The 19,695-nt window shown below is 42.4% G+C and overlaps 1 protein-coding gene across 2 annotated transcripts in view; it reads left to right on the top strand.

Moving 5' to 3' along the window:
* The first annotated feature begins 263 nt into the window (after window positions 1-263).
* Window positions 264-19,695, top strand: part of gas7b (growth arrest-specific 7b) — a 49,804-nt gene continuing 30,372 nt past the window's right edge. The window contains exons 1-4 of one of the 2 annotated variants that reach the window (XM_029527934.1): window positions 456-635; window positions 10,269-10,283; window positions 11,263-11,293; window positions 18,400-18,474. In XM_029527934.1, coding sequence (XP_029383794.1) covers window positions 456-635; window positions 10,269-10,283; window positions 11,263-11,293; window positions 18,400-18,474 — 301 coding nt within the window. Of the gene's footprint in view, window positions 636-10,268; window positions 10,284-11,262; window positions 11,294-18,356; window positions 18,475-19,695 lie in introns of both variants that reach the window. The other variant, XM_029527933.1, reaches the window with a different exon arrangement.

Genomic DNA, 19,695 nt, shown 5'->3' with positions numbered 1-19,695 from the left:
CTGAATTTAGTGCCAAATGCCCTTTTTCTTGAAAGCAACTTCAAAATGTATAATATTTGTAATAATAATAATAAAGGTAGTGAGTACACACAGTTAAAAACAACCACTACTGCTACTCCAGGTCCAAGCTTTTCCAAAGAGTCAACTGTTTCTGGCGGAAATGTATTTTACTTTGAAGGGGCAGCGTCCCGGCTTCCTGTCCCGCCTGCCTCTGAGTGTGTGGCTTCACGCCGGCCGGAGTGTCCTCAGACTGTGCAGGCAGAGCGGAGAGCGGCCGCGCTGACAGCCGGAGGAGGAGAACCTGTCCGCCGACTTCACTCAACTTTCCCTGCGCCTCGCCGGACTAAGAAGTGCTTTGGTTTTTTCTTCATCGCTCAGAGTGGCTGGAGGACCACCACCACCACCATCATCATCACCACCACCACCACCACCACCTCCGTCTGCTCACTCCGGCGATGTCTGGATCGTACTGCAGAAGTTTGTACCCGTTCACCGGGGAGCAGCATCAGCAGGGACTGAGCTTCGAGGCCGGGGAGATCATCAAGGTGGTGCAGGCTCTGCCCGGAGGCTGGTGGGAGGGAGAGAAGGATGGAGCCCGGGGCTGGTTCCCGTCCAGCTACGTCCAGGTGCTGGAGGTGAGGCTCCTCTTCTGCTTTACAGCTGATGAACTGCTCTGACTGTTGTTTAGTGACTTTGAGTTAAGTTTAGACATTTGAAAATGAACTTAAGTTAAGGGCAGATAGTACGCACACACACTTGAAGATAAATTGAGGGATGCTGTAATAAATAGTTTTCCCGTGCTGAGATGACCAGATTAACTCTAACATGTCCAGCTGCAGCAGCTCCTGCCTGACTGAGCACATTTCCTCATTCCACACACATTCCTCTCAAATACTCAGGTCTGCTCAGTTCAATTCACATGCTGCCCCCCCCCCCCACCCCCCCTCCTCCCTACCCAACACCCGCCCCGCCACCTTCTTTACACCCAAGAGAATTCAGAAATGCAACTTAGAAAACATATTTCTTTCTCTCGCCTCAGCTTTTTTAGTCTTCTCTGGATGCGCAATATTACAGAGGACTGAGTTTGTGGTCGAGGCAGAGACACCACCCACAATCCTAACTGTTTGTCATAACCATGGGGGGGGCATTGAGCCAATATTCTTTGCTGTGGTATTTTAACGCATCTCCGCTCTGAATGAGAAAGGATACGGCAGAGTGATTTGTGGCCCAGTGATACCAAAGTGATGTGTCCTGATTCTGGGCTGGGTGTAAACCTGTAACCCCAGATGGCTGGAGCCTAATGTGTTATCTATTCTCAGACCAGTTTATAATGATGGGCGAGGAAGCTGGGAGGGGCTGTAAACAGAAAGGTCTTTAACAGCAGGACCTTCACTTTCTTTGACCCCTGACCTGTCTGGTCTGCAAGTCGGTCATTAATGGATTAGTCTGGTTCTAATCTGAAACATCACCTGTGATTTGTTCAGCGAGCCTGTCCTCTGACTTTCACCACTGCTGATTAAGGGGTGTGGCAGAAAGTGTGAGTGAGACATGAACCTTGATGCAGGATACAGCTGGCCAAACACATCTATAGGTTTGAAGGTGCATCAGATGCAGACACTGCACAGTTGTGGTGATTGTGAGGCAAACAGTGGAACGACAAAGGAAGTAGAATTAGCGCCTTGTGGTTGTGTCCCTCCTTCACTTGAACCCCTTTCTCGTTACATCCATGTTTGTCCAGAGTCATAAGAACTAGAAACTACGTATGGTATTCAGTTGTTGCTCTGTGAGGTGACCTTTGACCTGTGACCTACAAAATATAATCATGTCATCCTTCATACCCAGTGACCATTTGTGCTGAATGCGAATCGTTTGCCCAGTTCTTAAGATATTTTGTTTAAAAACCCAAACTCATCAGGTTTTATGAACTCACTTTAACCATTGACAAAGATTTTATCATCTCATCCTTCAGTATCAGTGAACATGAAGAGGTTCCATGAGCACATCACATCACTGATTTCAACCCCTGCTAACTGGATAATGTTTTGTTTTTTATATTTTGAATGGATAACGGGTTTTTTGTTTGTTTTGTTTTTTTTTTTTATATTGATGAACTCCTGACTAGGTGAATTACCCCTTGGGGATTAATAAAGTTAAATCCATCTATCTGTCTATGAGCACATCACTGGTTGGTTGGCTGTCATGGAAACAGAGGCTTAAAACATTGAATATTACCAAGTCTTCCCTGGAATCTGAGCTGGAAGGTATTTGATTGGTCAAGGAAGTGTTCTGAGTGACAGTGCGTAGTGGCAAAACAACAAGCTCCACCTGAATGAATGCACATGCTGCAGTGAATCAACCACCATCAGCTGATTGGAGCTGCACCTGCATGAAAGTGAAACTGAAGCATAAACACTCCGAACGAGCAGATGCATCAGTCTTCCAATAGGAAACTAAAACTAAAACTGTTTGATTTGATAGTTGTTTTTTTTTTCTTTTAAATTCAATGGAGGTTGCGCTCTAATCACCATGACAACTGAGAAAACTGAGCACTGCCTTTAATAAAGCATTGATGCAAAATAGGATACCGGCTTAGCGCTGAACATAGCCACATGCTAATTTGATCTGGGCTCTGTTTTATTTCTGTGATCTGCAGCTTGTGGTGTTGTGGCTTCTCACCACCTACCTCCTGTCACCAATCCTGTACTGTGTAGCTGACTAAAAATAACCAGACTCATAGAGAAGGGAGGAAACACCGTGGTCAGTCATTGATACGTTGCAACTTGGTGTTGAACCGTCAGTTCTGTCTGCTGAACCAAGTCATCTGCACCTCAGACACCTCGTCTGAGGCGGTGACGGTTTGATGCGAGCAGGGCTGCCTCCCGATGGTCCAACAAATCTTTTGATTAGTCTGTCGGTCAAAAAGAGAATGAACCACGAAAGGAATAAAGTAATAAGCAGGGCCTTGAGATGTAGACGATGTAGGGCAGAAAGTTTATTTTCACAAACACACATTTCAAGTGAGCCTTGATGACAAATCCTGCCTTATGGCAAGTCTGAGGGGACAAACTACCTCAAGTATGGAAACAAGTAGTGAACATATAACAGCGTGTTATAATCAACGCATGCCATTCAGACAGAAAATCAGCATGTGGGTCAATATTAGAGGCAGAAGGAAGAACAAGACCGTGACACAGAAAGTGTAGTGGCAGACATTCACCTCTCGTTTCATTCACCTCACAAAACACTCAAAAAGGACAACATTAGCCACACATTGGACATGTGCTTCAGAGGCTGCGTTTGAAGACCAGTTGTGCCGGCTAGAGTGAGAGTAGTCTTCATCATAAAAACACCATGCAAGATAACATTTTGCGATGAAGTAAAGTTGATCGGAAGTTTAAAAAAAACTTTATAATCAAAGATCTCACCAACAGTTAGAGAGTTAGCTGCACATTTAGAACAGCGTGGCATTTTTAACAAGTGTCGATGTAGAGAGTGCTTTCAGAAAATGAAAATATAATTAATGTTAAGGTATTGACATTGACACCCCTTTCCAGCTGATCCTGATCCTGTGGGATGAATTGCTCAAAATGAAACAAAGTGACGCCAAAATGACTGATGGTGAAACAAAAAGCCACTTCTGTTTTCTTCATTTGGTGAAGTGGACTCTGGCTGTCAGGCGGGGGCTCAATTAGCCGGGTCTCTCAGTAATACTGGACTAGAATGATGTCGGTTAATGTCACACCAACATTTTTAACTGCGGTGCAGTGACAGTGGACCTTTGTCGATGTCACGTGTGTCTTTGTTCTACAAACAGCTTCTTTCTTCTGAGCTCAGTCAGGAGTCTGTTGTCTGTCTGGTGGGAACAGGTGATTGTTCAGTGTCGGTGTCAAGTTTTCAGTGAATGTCAGACTTGTTGCATTTGTGTAGTGATTGTGGGTCTGGGGCACCGTGAGTCACAGTGACAGTGAGTCATATCAGAATGTGGTTCATTAGTGTCACTGCACACCTAACAAGGAGGAAATGAACAGAAGACCATGAAAAACGAAGTGACTGGTTCCAGCATGTCACCCAGAGCATGATGGGAAGACACTGTTCAAATATTGATTAATTGGACCTATCCAGCTGTGAGCTGTCATCACATTTTTCAGACAGATGTGAAGGTCGTTATATTGTTCTTAAGAGATACATCTAATCACGTTTTAAAAAAATGGTTTTCTCATTTACAGTGGACTTGGTGGGATACATTAGGCATCAGTTGAACATTTTGTCCTTCTGTGGGATTTTCCCAGTCTGCATTGGTCAGCACCTATATGTACCAAAAAACAGCCCAAGGAAGGGAAACTGATGAACCGGTGACAAGACTCCCTGACGTTCGTGAGAGGCGAAGGCCGGACCGTGTGTTCTGATCCAAAAGAAGAGCTAATATAGCTCATGCTGCAGAAAAAGTTCATGCTTGGTTCTGATAGAAAGGTATCAGAACGCACAAAGCATCACAGCTAGTTGAGTAGCTGCAGACCAGGCAGGGTTTCCTTGCTGACCTCTTTCCACCACCTACAATGGACACATGAGCATCAGAACCGGACTAGGTTTTCTTTTGCAACATGTGGATGGTCAGGGACATGTGCGTCTCTTACTGGGGTAAGATGTGGCACTGGTATGCATTATGGGATGGGGTGGAGACAGTGTGGTGCTTTGGACAATGTTCTGCTGGGAAACCTTGGGTCCTTCATTCATGTGGATGTTCATGTTCTCTAATGTCAGTGGCCTCTTTAACCAGGATAGAGCCCCTGCCTCACTGCGGCAATGTTCAACGTTCAGGAATGATCTGAGGAACAACAATCAGTTCAATGTGTTGACTTGGCTCCAAATTCTCCAGATCTCAATCCAGGCCAGCACATTTCGGCCCCATGGAAGCAACTTCCAGTACCTAAAGTTTCTGTGTCCTGGTTCAGAGAGCACAACTCAAAGAGGTCTGGCCTGGACACATTATTAGGTAGGTGGCCATAATGTTATGGCTGTTTGGTGTACATCAGTGTGTGTTGTTTGGGTGAAGCACCAGATGCAGATGTTTGGATCAACAGTGGCAGGTTCTTAGAGATTCACAACTTCAAACAAGAATTAGATTCTGTTTATACTGTGGCTGCCCCAGCTGGTTCAGATACATGCTGGTCTGATGATGGTGGTCAGACAGAAAGTATTGTCAAGCATGTGCAGGATATAAAAGAATTCTGATGTGAAATAAGAGCAAATCTGATAATAGGATAAATGTGATTAATTAAATAAAAGATTTTTTTTTTATATAAAGAAGCATATTCTTTATATCAAAATCTAAATTTAATTTTAGTCTGTTTATTTATTACTCATTCTTGATGGTGCTAGGTTGGTGGGATTGAAAGTCGGACCAGGCAGTCCTGGAAAAAAAAAAAAAACAAAACAAAACAAAAGAGTTAAATTCATACGGCAGCCTCAGTCTTCATCTAGAGCATGTACTGAAATGTGAACACAGTCAATTAACATGTAGTAGAGGCCCAGCAGCTGGGGCATCTGGAGGGAGACTACCCCAACCCCCACCTCCTTCTCAGCCACGTTATTCTACAGTAAAACAAAACTTTTTCCCTCCACTTGAGGAAGCCAGTGATGTGAGGATGAGGTGATGTTGATTCAATCAAATTCATATTTCAGTTCACATTTCTGTGCTCAGTGTGAATCACTGTCATCATTTCCCTGTGAAGGGGAGGATGAGTCGGTTGGGGTAACTGTGAGCAATTTCCACTAAGCTGTGAAATATGGAGAACCACTGTCTCAAAAGCTTCTCCTGTCAGCTGTGTTTATTATGAAACTGGAGAGTTGAGGGTGTTGGGGGGGGTGAGTGTTCCTCCAGTGGGAACAGGGGAGTTGTACCAGTTCTAAACGGCCTCCAGCTCATGGCCAGGTGTTTCCCCCTGCACTCTGGAAAACCCCCCAACCCCTGCACTGACATCAGGTCATTTGATGTCATGAAGCTGTCTCAGAAACAGGAACTGCATGACGATAGCTCCACTGGCACCTCCTCTGAACGCACCCTGGTAACCACCGTCTCCTTTAGTCTCTGAAGACCAGGTTTGAGGTTTTAAGGGTTTGGCTGGAGGATCTTGCCTCACTACCTGCTTGTGGGTGAAGGATCTTTCACATTAATATGATTCATGTGAGGTTCATTGCTCAGACATTGGTCATGGTCTCAGAGGGAGCTATTTTAATCCCTCGCCCCTCTTGTTCTGGTCTGCTCCAGTCTATTTTGAGTTACGGCTTGAGAAACATTAGAGAATAATCACAGTTATTTTCACCCCATGCCTCTTTTTCTTGGTTTTTCCCAACATGTGGAATTTGGCCAAAATTTGGTGAATGTTTTCTTTATGATGGGAATCCGAGCTAGTAGGGAAATTCAGCAATGAGTGCTTACCTGCTCACTGGATCTGAGTGGTTCGCATTTTCTAAAATAAACTAAATTAAATGCAAACAAAAGCACAATTAAGATAAAGAAATTTTGAATGCTTCATTTGGAGAGCACATGTCCAAACATATAGGTCTTGGCTTGTTAGTAGCACAATAAGCACACTGACCCAGAACCACATCCTGAATATTTTCCTGGGGGATCCTCAGGCATCTCCAGTACAGATGGGCTATATTTTTGCTCCAGTTTTTTCTCAGTCAAACCCAGGATCTTCCTTCCAGTTGGAGATGCCTGGAATACCGACGGTGGCGGTGGTTGTGATGCTTCCTGATCAGATGCTGAGCTAGATGAACTGACTCTTTGTTGAACTCAGACTCAAAACAGCCAAAATGGGGTTTATTATCCAGGAAATCTGAAACAGAAAGAAAGAGTGACAAATTAATGTCCTTAAAGAAATACACTTCACTGTAATTTGTTGATTCTCACAGATTCATGAGACAAAGTGATCCACAAAGCCGGAGAAAATGCCCCAAAAACCTTCCAAACCTGAAGTCCAGAACTTCCTGTCACTGGGCTAGGACTCAGACTGGAAGGGGCTTTAGGTGATCATCGTTGACTGCAGGGCGAACGGCCTGCGATCTTGGACAGCGGTGCTAAACTCAGACACGATGCTGCTGACCCTCAGTGTAGCTGCTTCACACTGGCCTGTAAACGGGTCCAGCAGTTCACACGTCCACGCAGAGCTGCATCAGCGGCTAAAATCATGCAGCCATATGGGGATCTACAGGCAACATTAATCTTAAGATTACATGCATTCAAACATGTTACTCATAACTGACAACAGGTCTTTGCTTTGGGAGTATGTTAATGTTTAGAGGGGAAATCGAGATCAGGCGGTAGAAACCCAGATCAGTCAAACCACAGACCAGACCCCCATTCAATATTTCCCAACAGTGTATACACAGTCTGAACCACTGGCATGCACATTCAAAGCTGAGGCTGCAACTGTTTAAAGCAGAGGACGGTGTGCAAAGGACTTATTGCTGAATTGATTCACGTGGACATAAACGGGACTAAAACCTGCAGAAGTCCGGTTTTACTGTGAGCAATCCATCAGGCGCTGTGGCGAGCTCAGTGAGTTCAGTCCTGAAGTAAGTCGACATGCTGCTGTATCATATCCTGAGAACACAAGCAGGCTGAGCTCAGTGTGTGTCGGTGGGCTCTGGTCCCAGTTGCGTTGTCTGTCAGACTGAAGAAGTTCACATCAACAACACTGGCTCTGCTGGCTGCATGGACCGCTACACTCTGCACAGTGGTGACAGTTTGTGTTACCATGTGTGCATGTATAGCATCTATGAGTGACTGAGTACATGTTTGTAGATGTGTGCTCCCTTCTCTCTCCTTCTCCTCCTCCCCCTGAGCATCTGAAGTGTCTCTGTATGGGAATGTGGCTTCACTTTAGGCTCCCAAATCTGCCCAAACCAAAACAATGTCTCCCAAATAAAAATACGGTCCACAGCCCCCATATCCCGTCCCCTCGCCCGTCTCTCTCTCCAAGGACCTTTTCACGCGCTCTCTCCTCCTCCTCCATTCACTCCATAACAGCACAAATTCCTCTCTCCTGGTATAACAGCCAGCAGCCTAGCGCACATGTGAGAAATTTCTCCCACTGTAGAAACGCCCTCCGGGGATCCCAGGGTGTCGGGAACTCTCCGGCGCAGGAGGTCAGTGTTATAGTCTCCGCTGAGGCCCATCAGGAACAGAGGTGATGAGATTTGGTCGCACTGGCCTGAAGCAGTTGTGTGGGAATCAGTTTGTTTTATGTTTATACTTGGAGGAAATTTGACTCCAGTACAGATGCCGATCTTTCTGTTGACTATGCTATAGTTACATTGGAAAAAAAGATCCAACATCTTCTTGTAAAAGTGGAAAGGCAACACAATTCAATAAAGTACACCTCACAAACTAATGGCAATAAATGTTTTATAGGCTGAAACCGAGGTTTCTCCAGACATGTTGTGCCCCGCGTAAAAATTGCATCTGAAGCCCATCTAAGGCCTGGACCCCGCCCACCGCCTCCATGCTCCAAGTTCACTGAGCTCACTGAGAGGAAGGTGTGGCTGTGGTGTCTTGGCTTTAATACTGTCTGAGCTCTGAACAGATTTGTTCACTCAGGTGTTGTGTTTACATCAAGCGGATGGGAAATACCGGCGTCGACTATAACAAAAGCCTTATGTAGGTGGGTCTTAATGGGATTTTTGACCAGTGGAAGAGAGGACCATGACTCAGATCTGGGTCTTTTTGAGACCGGAGTAAGAGCAGTTAGCCTAGTTATCGTCTTTTATTTGTTTATGCTGTATGCTAGTTTGTAACCTGTAGTAGCTGACACTAATGCTAACTACAGCTCTCATCTGGCCATTGACCTCGTCACTCTGTACTGACAAGGTTCCTGCTTTATTCAGCCCCCTTGCCCCCACAAGTTGATAGGATCGGTAATTGAGGATTTCGTGTGAATCCCTGACTGTCTGGGTCTGGTGTTATGAGATTGCATTAATGAATTGCAGTTCATAGTGGAAATAGTCAGTCATGTTGTGGCTGATTATTTCACCCATAATGTGTGTACTTATGAATATATAATAAAAACTCATATGGTTTCTAACACGATTAAGCGCTTGATTTTCATCACGTTAAATACGCTTGCTCTTTGTAACATTAAATCGTCAAGCAGGTCACATGTATGAAACAATTCTGATGTTGCCAGAATGCTGATACTCTGCTCTGTCCGTTAGCGTTTGGACATACAACCACTAGTGACTGTGCTTTGGGTCAAAAGGATCAAAATACTGACAATTATAAATGTAGTATATATCACTCACTCGTTCATCTTCTACCGCTTATCTGTTTCCGGCTCGCGGGCGGTGTTGGAGCCAATCCCAGCTCAATCTGGGTGAGGGCGGGGTCACCCTGGACAGGTCGCCAGCCCATCACAGGGCCAACACCACTCACACTCACACTCCGACCTACGGACTATTTAGAGTCAACAGTTAACCCAAACATGCATGTCTTTGGATGGTGGGAGGAAACCGAGGAACCAAACCCACAATCTTCTTATTGTGAGGCAACAGTGCTAACCACTTTGTCTACTATGCCTATAGTGTATATGTAGTTATAAAATAATTTTTTTTTTTTTTTTTAAACAGGCTCCAAGTTTGACATCCAAACTTCCCTCAAGTACCCTGTCACTGACAAAAAAAAATTAAGGAAAAAGTGTCATAAAAATAATGTCTACTTTCCCACTGACAGTAGTGTCAGCATTTGTGTGAACTTCCTGCTAACCCATGTGTGCCGATATGACAGTATTGCCCCCAAAAGAGAAGGTGGAGGTATTTATGAGTGAATAATAGGAAACAGACACTTCCCCCGCCTGTCACACCTCTGTGCCCATGTTCCTCTGACACAGCAACATAGGAGAGGGAGTGAGCGGGGAGGGAACGCACCTCGTTACTGCATCTCATCACGAAGAAGGCTTTATGTTTGCGGCTGTCGACAGCTCAACACAGCTGGACTCTGTTTGTCTGCTTGAACATAGTACACACAAGCATGGTACTCTTTCTTTCCACGAAGGACTATTTGGAGAGAAGTGAAGACAAAGATTAGGTCCTCTAAACCCTAAGAGACTTTCAAACATTTTAGCTTGAGATCATGTCGATATGTAGTTTTGTTTTTAGTATCAACCCACCATGACATCACCCACTGGTTTGTGAATTCCTGTTTTGAAGCCTCAAGTTTGTAATTTGTCCATTGCACTTTTTTTTTTTTTTTTTTTTGGAAGTAGAAGAAACCAGATTTGGAAGTTGGTGGGTAGGGGGTGCAGCTGAGGAGTGAGGGCTGTATCTGAGTCTCTCTGTACAATCTCCTGATTGGCAGACTTAGCTGTTGTGTGTGGTACAGTCTCTAGCTACACCCTATTAAATGCCCTGTTTTGTGGCCTATTTTCTTCTGAATGGGACCATCGTCTAAGAATTTTACATCATATTGTACTGCAGAAAGTCAAAAAAGAAGTAGGGACAATTTTACATAGACCAGTGGAGTCACCCCTTGATGGTCATTATGGTCTGATGGTCTTTTCTTATCCATCACAGTTTACATCCGCTTTAAAAATTACTCTCTAATTGAGCATAGACATTATTAGATTATTAAATTGTTCTGGCTTGGGTGTGACTCAGTACTCGCTTACCAGTCAGAGCATGTCCGTACACAATAAAGAGGTTTTTTCAAACTAGACAAAAGAATAGAGAGCTAAAATTAGATCCCACATTTTGCTTTGATCTTCTGCTACATAAAAAATACGCCCTGTTTTTATTTATTCTTCACTGGTTTTTAATGGAACATACATTTCCAAACTGTCCAGGGAAAAAAAATTACCTTACAGGTTATATGTTACTCTGAACCATAGTTTTGTTGTTGTTGTTGCTAGGTGACTTCTAGTGAGCCTAGATGTCTTTGGACAGAAGCAAAGGAAAATGTATTAGTAGCAGTTTTTGTTCTTTCTACCACTAGTTGTATTTTGTGTTTTTATATACGATTTGTCCCAGTAGTAGCATGTATATCAAAAAACATTAAAGGGCCAAAAAAAAGGACCTTAGGGAACCCCACCTGTCATAGGCACCACAGAGGAGGAGGCTTGACTACTGAACAGGCTCTGTTTGATAAACCTTAGTTTTTCATTTTCCAGCACTTTGTTTTTATAATCCAAACTGTTGCTGGTATGATTCACAGAGTGATCCACAGTGTCAAATCTAGAAGATGAATTAAAATAAAACAACCATTAGCATCAACAGAGAGTAGATGATGTCCTTCTAGGTGCATAGTTTTGTTGTTGTAACACTGAATCCGATCGAAATTTGTCAAAAATATAATTATGATGAGTCATCATGTTGACTGCCTCAACAGAGGATTTCATGAAATTGTTCTTTTAGAAATGTTTTGCAATCAGCAGCATCAAAGCTTAGTTTCACAATAAGTTGGCACTGACTGGAGGGAGCACAGACATTTACACAGCTAGCAATCAATAGAATAAGAGGACCAAACCCCTTTCAAAGATCTGGCAAGCATAAATTCTAAGGGACTTGATGGAGGCGTGGGTTTGGCGGTTTTGTCAAGTTATTGAGCCAGGCCTTTTGAAATCTATTTGCATGGTTTGTTTTGAGCACAGAAGAAGAAATATAAGAAGCTCTTCTCAGAACTAGAAATGAAAGAATGGACTTGATAATAATAGCAAGTTGGTCAGATTTACAGGAGCTGCAATAAACAACACGATCAAGAAGAAAACCAGAGGGTTGATCAGTTACTGAAAGAGCGAAAGAGGAATCAGTGTGTGTTGAAATCAACCAAGAAACAAGCCTCTGTCAAAATATAAACGGATTGAGACTGAGACTTCAGTTAGAACCAAAGGCATCTGTAGACTTAACACAAATTAGTGTGGTCCTTTATGGAAAACAAAAAACAAAAACAAAAAAACAAACAAACAACAAGTAACTCAAATGTGGAGAAATTTCCAAGTGAGAGCAGAGGAACATTTGAAGCCAGTCAACCTACTCAACCTGAAATCCCCGGCTGCTGAAAATAATTAGAACCAGGAGGACAAGCTTCATTGACCGTCACGTAAACATGTCTCAGAGAGCAGAAGTAGAACTTCTCTGGTACCATGAAATCATGATCTGGCATTTAGCACCTCAAACAGAACAGGAGGCTTGAGGTGACGCAAGGATGAGGTTATCAACATTTAGTTTGCAAGGGGTCTCTGTTCATGGAACAGCAATCACAGGTGACACAGGATGATGTCATTGTTGGATACAATTTTTAATGCATGAAGAAACCCAGTAATATGACATGACACAGCCAGGAAGGATCAGAGCTCAGAACAAAACCAGAACTGTCAGCCCACTTAGTCCAGAGACTAATTCCTCTCTATGTCAACGCAGCAGAGGCACCGCAAAGATGTTAGTTCGGCAGCATAGTTGAAGATGAAGCTTCGATCTCCATGTTGGCAACTTCATGGAAGACGAAGTGGGCCATCCTGCTGAGAGGTTAATGACAAGAGAAACTGTGGTTGGATTTAAAGAGCTAGTTGCAGTGATACAATCTGGTTTGTACATTGCTGCATTATGAACGGCTTTAAAGTGTGATCCTGGTCCAAACTGGAGTTCCTGGATATTGCCATCCGAACAAATTATTGTGGTTTTGCAGTCAGAGCTCTCGGTCTGTATAAAACATTTTTACAAATGAGGCCTCACGTCCATGCTCAGGACACTCTCAGCTGGAAACTGAACAGCTGCTTGGACAAACCTTGACCCTCCTCTTCCCAGATCCAAATTTTTCCACAGGAATTAGCAGAGGTCAGGTTTTGCTTACACACACTGGACGCGGCAAAAACTCTTTTTCACACTTACCTATGATACACAGCATACCCTACGTACGCACACCCTGTCACAAGTCAGGAGGCAATGAGTCACTCAAGCCTATATGAGGACAACTGAGCGTCAGTCCTGTTCAGTATCCAGTCTGTTGAAACTCTGGACCTCTGTGGCTGCAGATCCATCCTCCTCCACACAGACACTGAGTGGGTGACAGTTGCATCTGATGAGTCACCTTTTTCAGAACAGACAATGTGTGTGTTGAAAGGCTGCTAACCTGCTGAACGCTGACGGGCGAGTGTGTTACGCACTTTGAAAATCAAGACTGCGTTTAGTAGTTGCTCAATAATGAAACTGCTCACAAGCTTCATGGCTATTAATAATTGTCTCTCTGACGTCAGTTGGAAAATTAAATTAATTTATATCATGGCATGGATTTTTCTTATTTTCCCTCTTCTATTTTCTTGAGATCAGTTAGCATTCTGCTTCGCCCTTCAAACTCCAGTCGTTCAGTAAATTATATCAAATAAACCACAAAATTACTAGAAGGCAGAAAATCCAGGCTTTGAACTTCCTTAAAATTCTATTAATGAGGTACAAGCAGAATAAAACGCAAATGACAGCGTATACTACACTGTTATTAGGTCCAACTTACCCAAGAAAAAAATAAAACAGGCTGGATATTTATTTCTCTGCATTTTCCAGGGGAATTGAAGAAATTATTCTCAGTTTTCCAGGCAGGGAGCCAGTGTCACTGAAATAGAGAGACCATGAGGTATTTTGTTTTCCATACTAAGAAATGCTGCTTGTGTTTGAGGGTGTGTGGGAAATGTCTGTAATCTGAAGAAGAAAACACAGGGATGTTTATAATACCAGGAGAACCGGTGTAGTATTTGGTAGTAGTCATTTTTCTCTCTCTCTCTTTTTTTTTTCTTTTTTTGTTTACAACAGTTTAAAATCTGATTAAAGCAGAATGCAAATATCCCTCTCAGCTTTACCATCAGTCATGTTGGCTCCACAGTAAATTGAAAAGTATCTGGATTCAAGACTTGCCTTCAGTAGTTTATTTACTTTAGAATAATACTGTCTTTATATTTTAATTGTAGCGATCTAATTGGAACATTTTCATTTTATTTTAGCCTGCTTAAATTAGATTTTACCTGAACAATGAACAATTAGCTGTAGATGTAATTGCTAACATATTTTAGTTTAGACAAAATTTTGTTTTTGTCTCCACACTCTTCTGTTTGGTGTGAAAGCTTCTAACAGTGTTAGTTGTAAACTAGAAGCCAACTTTGTCTGATTGCTGTTTGGTGCTGGACAGGTTGAATAGAGAGATTTGAACTTCATTCATTCATTCATTCATGTCATGCTGGAACTAGCAGTGGATAGCTTAGCTTAGCTTAGCATTGGGCTAATAAGAGGGGAAATAGCCAACCTGTTTGAAGTCTACAGTTACAAAGCTCACAGATTGCCCTTTTTCGGGGAGGGTGGAAATAACAACAACAACGAGGAAAAAAAAATAGAAGAAAGGCAGATCTGGAAAAAAATGACATTGATCATATTTTAAATAAAGTACAGTGTTAAACGCACTAAAAGCGTTTATCAAATGGCAGCTGTAGTGACTAATGCATGGTCAGCTAAAAGTCCAGCTCTCAGACAGAAGTGACAGTTGTGGTCTCTGTTCAGTCATCGCAGCCCGAGATGAATCCTCCTGCCGGAGGCTCTTTTGGCAAGCTGTGAATGTGGAGCCAAAGGCAGTCTGGGGTTTGCTAGGTTAACCATCTGGAATGGTGCATTATTTAACGCTGCATATGCCGAGACAAGCTGGCTCAGAGATTCATCACGCTTCTCACCACCAAGGTGCTCCCATTCTTTCACTTGCGGCTGCTGATTGTTCGAGGCATCGCGGCTTCAGATCCATCATGAGTGGGAACTTTAAAGAGCACCTCAATATTCTCTATGTGTTTGACTTTTTTGCATGTTATCTGTGTCCTCCTGACCACAGTGCCCCACTCCCATCGGCCTCTGTTTGCTTTAGTCATGTGTACTAAGCATTAGTACAATACTGTGGTATCGAACGGCAGTTTGAAGGAAGCTGGCAGAAAAAGGAACTGGGGCAAATGAGCTGGGAGACAGTAGTATTTTGTCCGCTGGTGGAGATGCGGAGCTCTTTGCAGTCTCGCTTAGTAATGTCATTTCTGCAGCGGGACTGTTTAGCCGTTCTGAAATGACATCAGGGACAGAATCAGGGCTCGAGCATTTCAGAAATTATGTGAAATGGAAGAATCTCTACTCCGTTACACCACTACAAAAACCACAACTTAACAAATTGCATACAGGCATGTGTCATGTAAAGTAAGGATAGTATTTTCCCATGTAATGCAATTCAGCCAGTCATTAATTACTCCATGAAGTTATAATTAAAAACCTTGCGTATGTTCTGTATTGTATAACCTGAAGATATATTTCGCCTTGTGTGTTGATATTGGTGGAAACTTACCACTGATTATTCAAAGGCATTAATATTATCTGTGTTTACAATCTATGTTTTAGATGAAAACATTTATTTATTTAGAATTCCAGCACATTCACATTGACACATTGACATAATAATTATGCTATCTACATTCATGATTTTAATTCTAATGCTTTAAATGATGACAAAAGCTATCATTTCACATTTTTTTCATTATGAAACTAATATTTTTTTATACTTTGAAGTGCTCCTTGTTTTAAAAAAATGAAGTGAAGACTCCTGCCTATTAGTAACAAGTTTGCCATCCACCACAGAGGAATAGCGTAACAAATAAAATGAATGCAGAGAATTCAGTTGTTAATACCAGGATTAGGACAATATTTGAAAATATTACCACCATATGCAATCATTTAAATAATAAAACAGTCCCATATTGTGATGTTCAGACTGAACTGGCTTGAGAGATTATACTTGGGACATATCCAGACTAAGAACATATAGAGCACAGTACATCGCAGTCATGTTAAACCATCTGCTAATGGAATTTACAGCACAATTATTGGATCAAGATATTTGATTTAGTGTTAAGACTGAAAGCAAGTGGAAAGAGTTCCGCTATCTCTTTCACTGTAAGTATGATTATTTCTATAGTTTCATACCTACATGTAAAAATAATTGGAAATGTACGCAGAAAACAGTGAGTTATTTTCTTGTAAAGATGAAACAATACCAAATAGTGATTACAGTATTTATGTTTTTTTCACTTTGGTCGCGTTTGCTCTGTAGAACCATGCACAATGAGAACAAACATATGAGAAGCTGTGTTGTTTGACTGAAGAACATGTGGAACAACTGAACTCTGCTCATATTCACGTCCTGAAATATTGAGCTCTGCTGTAGCCGTATCTGTGGTTTGGCCATGGCTCCTTGTATCTCTCTGTCACTCTGCTGACACAACAGGAGATGGCTTAGATTTTCTCCCATGGCACGTTGTTTATCCACTCTACCATCAATGGCGACTTTACATTGCTTCAGCAAATTACTGGAGTAATGAAGCTGAGCTGCTTTTCAAAGGCACATGAAGGACAAAACCGGTGACCACTAAGACCATGAAAGAGAAAGCATAACTCTGATGCTGTGTAACTGTAATTATAAGCAACCATAAGTCACTCAAGGCTGACATAGATGCATACTCTCATCCTGAGAGCTCTAAGTCTCCTCCCTTTGCCTCCTCCAGAGAGGCAGTTACATGTAACGAAATGTTTCTCTGAGGTAGTGCAGCTTTCATCTCCACAACGGATTGTTCTTCAATCAATACTGATTACCAGTAAAAATGGCCAATGAGATAGTAGATGTTGATGAAAAGGCTGTTGGTGTGTGGCAGCAGCTAATGTGGTTATTACCAGTCCTGTTTTCCCGCACCCACATGGATTTAAACATGTTTCCACAGAGGCCACTTCCTTTTTTCAGCTTTAACCAGTTAACTCATGAAGCTAACGTTAGCTCCACGAGTTGACTGTAAAAACGCCATCTACTTCAGACAAAAAGTCGTAATATCCACCTGATGGCTCTAGCTAAATGGTATCTCTATGTGGGTGTCCATCCAAAATATCGCAATATAGCACATTTACAGTATATTTATTTTAATGTAATCCATATTGTTGTTATTATTATTGTTTCTGTTTTTCCCTGTTTGGGGTCGCCACAGCAAGTGAGCTCCGTGACTTGCATGATTGATTCGGCACAGGATGCCCTTCCCGTTGAAACCCTCCCCCTTCATCTGGGCTTAGGGCCAGCCCAAGAACTGGTTGTGGCTGGGGGTTTGAACCCGGGGCCTCTGCATGCAAAGCACACACTGAGCTACAACCTTGGGCAATTTAAGCTATATTATAACATGTTAATATGTTTTTAATATGACTATAACAATAAAAATAACTAGATGGTAATTTAGGCTTTTAGATATAAAAGATGCAGCCAAGAAACAAAATGTATTCATGACATTAATTTGTGAGATGAATAATACTCAGACTGAGAAAAACTGTAAAAAACGAAATAAAATATTGTGAGAAATTAAATGATGATGAACATCAGGCCCAGTCTATGGATTACCTGTGTTGAAAACATGTAGTTAAGGAAGTGTTGACCTTGGCTGTGTAGAGCTACTGAGTGCCAGTCAGTATAGTAATACCTATAGTACTATTTTATCATACATTATGTTGCTGTATCATGTTGCTTATAGAAGGTTCATTATCTGGACATATTTATGTTTCTCACATTAGGGAAGACAAACAGTCATTACTCTCGTAGTGTTGGTTTTGGAGAATAACTGGAAAAAAAAAGAAGAAAAAAACGTTCTCAATCTTTAAATAGCAGGTGTGTCTCTCAGTCCATAGAGTGAAATCCAGCGCTTGGCAGGTCTTACCTCTCCAGTTTCGGGTGTAAAGCTATGGATGGAGGCGAACTAGTGAGCGGTCAGTTGTATCCTTAATTGCTCCAAAGCTTCTCCTACTGTATTCGCTGAGTGTATCCATTGTGGAAAAGCTGGAATGAGTTTACATTTTCGGTACTAAAACCCTTATAGATGCCTGAATGACTTGGCATGGACCCCAATAAGCTAACTGGAATTTCATCTGGCTCCAAACTGTATCTCCAAAGTGTGTTACAATGGTCTCAGCCTGTTATTCTCTTGCTAATCAGAAGCAGATGTGTGCAGATTGCTTACATGCTCTCCCATGTCCCTCAGCTGAATGCAGTGTGTCTTACAATGACTGAAGATCTTGGGCTCAGGCCAAACTGCAGAGTTACAACAGTTTGTTGTGTTCAGTATGCTCTGTTTTGTCGTCATTGGTAGCTGGTTGTGAAATACTTGAGGAAATGAGAACCTCGTTGAACCCGAGCTGAGTGTTGCAAATTTCTCTTGGTCAACGCAGATCGCCAGCGATTTGCTTTTTCTGCTCTCGAAGCTGTTTGTATCCAGAGATGACCACGATTGAGAAATAAATCTTTGCCTTTGTGTTTCCTGTTCCGACAGAGGACGGCATCTCTGAGTCAGCTTCCTGTGGAAGACCTCAGAGACCCCCTGCCTCCACACTGGAGATGCTACATGTCTCCACAAGGGCGGCGATACTATGTCAACACTACAAGCAACGGTAAGGAGACAATTCAAAATGAAGCAGAGGGTCCATGTTGCACACACCTGGAGCCAGGAAAACTTTGTTTAGCTTCGTATTGATAAGAGAAGGTTAGTGAAACGGCTAGCCAGATTTAGTCTGGCCCTAACCAGTCTAGATCAGTCAATGGAAAGAGATAGTATGTGTTAAGATATGTTGGTAGAGCTAACTTTACTTCCACAGAGTCAGCGTTCAGCCTCTCCCTGAGCACACACTTTATTATCCACAGCTAGCTCAGGGAGCAACGCCGGCTGCTTTTACTGTCCCGGGAACGAGCACACTGTAAAACCTGACGGATGGTGCTAATATCTGGCAACGGCATGGTGGTAACTCTCATGAGCCTCTGACTTGCGAGTGTAATAAAGGTGACAAAGTGCAGGTTTGTGCTCAGCAGTGATACAGACAATGGGTGACCAGAACGACATTCTCTCTGATCTGCTTCCACAGTTAGCTCGGTCGCTGATATGATCATGAAAGCTGTGATCTCCTCCTTACGCATGGCATCACCTGAGTCTGAGGATCATGCCATCAAAGATGAGAATTGTGTTTCCGCTCAGTTTAACAGTTAAACCATGAGCCTCGAAGCCTTGTGAAGAAACGTTTCCTGTTGTCATGGTTGCTAGGTAACAGACTGAGCACTTTGCAGCAGAAAAGCTGTAAAGTGAACTTAATGCTGAAGGGCCTTAAAACTTTATTCTGTCTAATGATCGTCAGGGGCCTCTTCGTAAAAAGAAATCAGATTTTATTGAACTCTAAGTGAATATCATCCTTTTTTTCACTTGATTTATCCTTTCAGTAAATATTTTTCAAATGAGTTTAATGCCTCATACTCTAGAGTCAAGTCTTCTTTCATACACCATGATATTCATTTCTGAAACAAAGTTGAAACTGTCCGTCGGCCAGGTGTCATTTGGTTGGGCTCTGTGGATGGTGTCCTTCGAAGGAATTAGGACAGCTAAATTTATAGTATATAAGAAAAAATTGTCCCAGTGACCCTTGTTTTGGGCTCAGGGTTGAGTCGGTTTCCATTCCAAACATATACTGCCTGGTGCAAAAACAACAAAAAACTTTTTTGGTCGCAACAGATATTATAAGCCAATATTCATATAACTCACCTATTCACATTCTTAGTAAGGATTGCATTTTTGAATTGTTGTCAAGAGACAAATTGGCAAAGAAGGGGGAAACGCCACACATGCC

This window comes from Echeneis naucrates, chromosome 19 (assembly GCF_900963305.1).
Source record: "Echeneis naucrates chromosome 19, fEcheNa1.1, whole genome shotgun sequence".
Lineage (NCBI taxonomy): Eukaryota > Metazoa > Chordata > Actinopteri > Carangiformes > Echeneidae > Echeneis > Echeneis naucrates.
The sequence above is the reverse complement of the archived record's forward strand: the minus strand, read 5'-3'. Positions and strand labels throughout refer to the sequence as shown.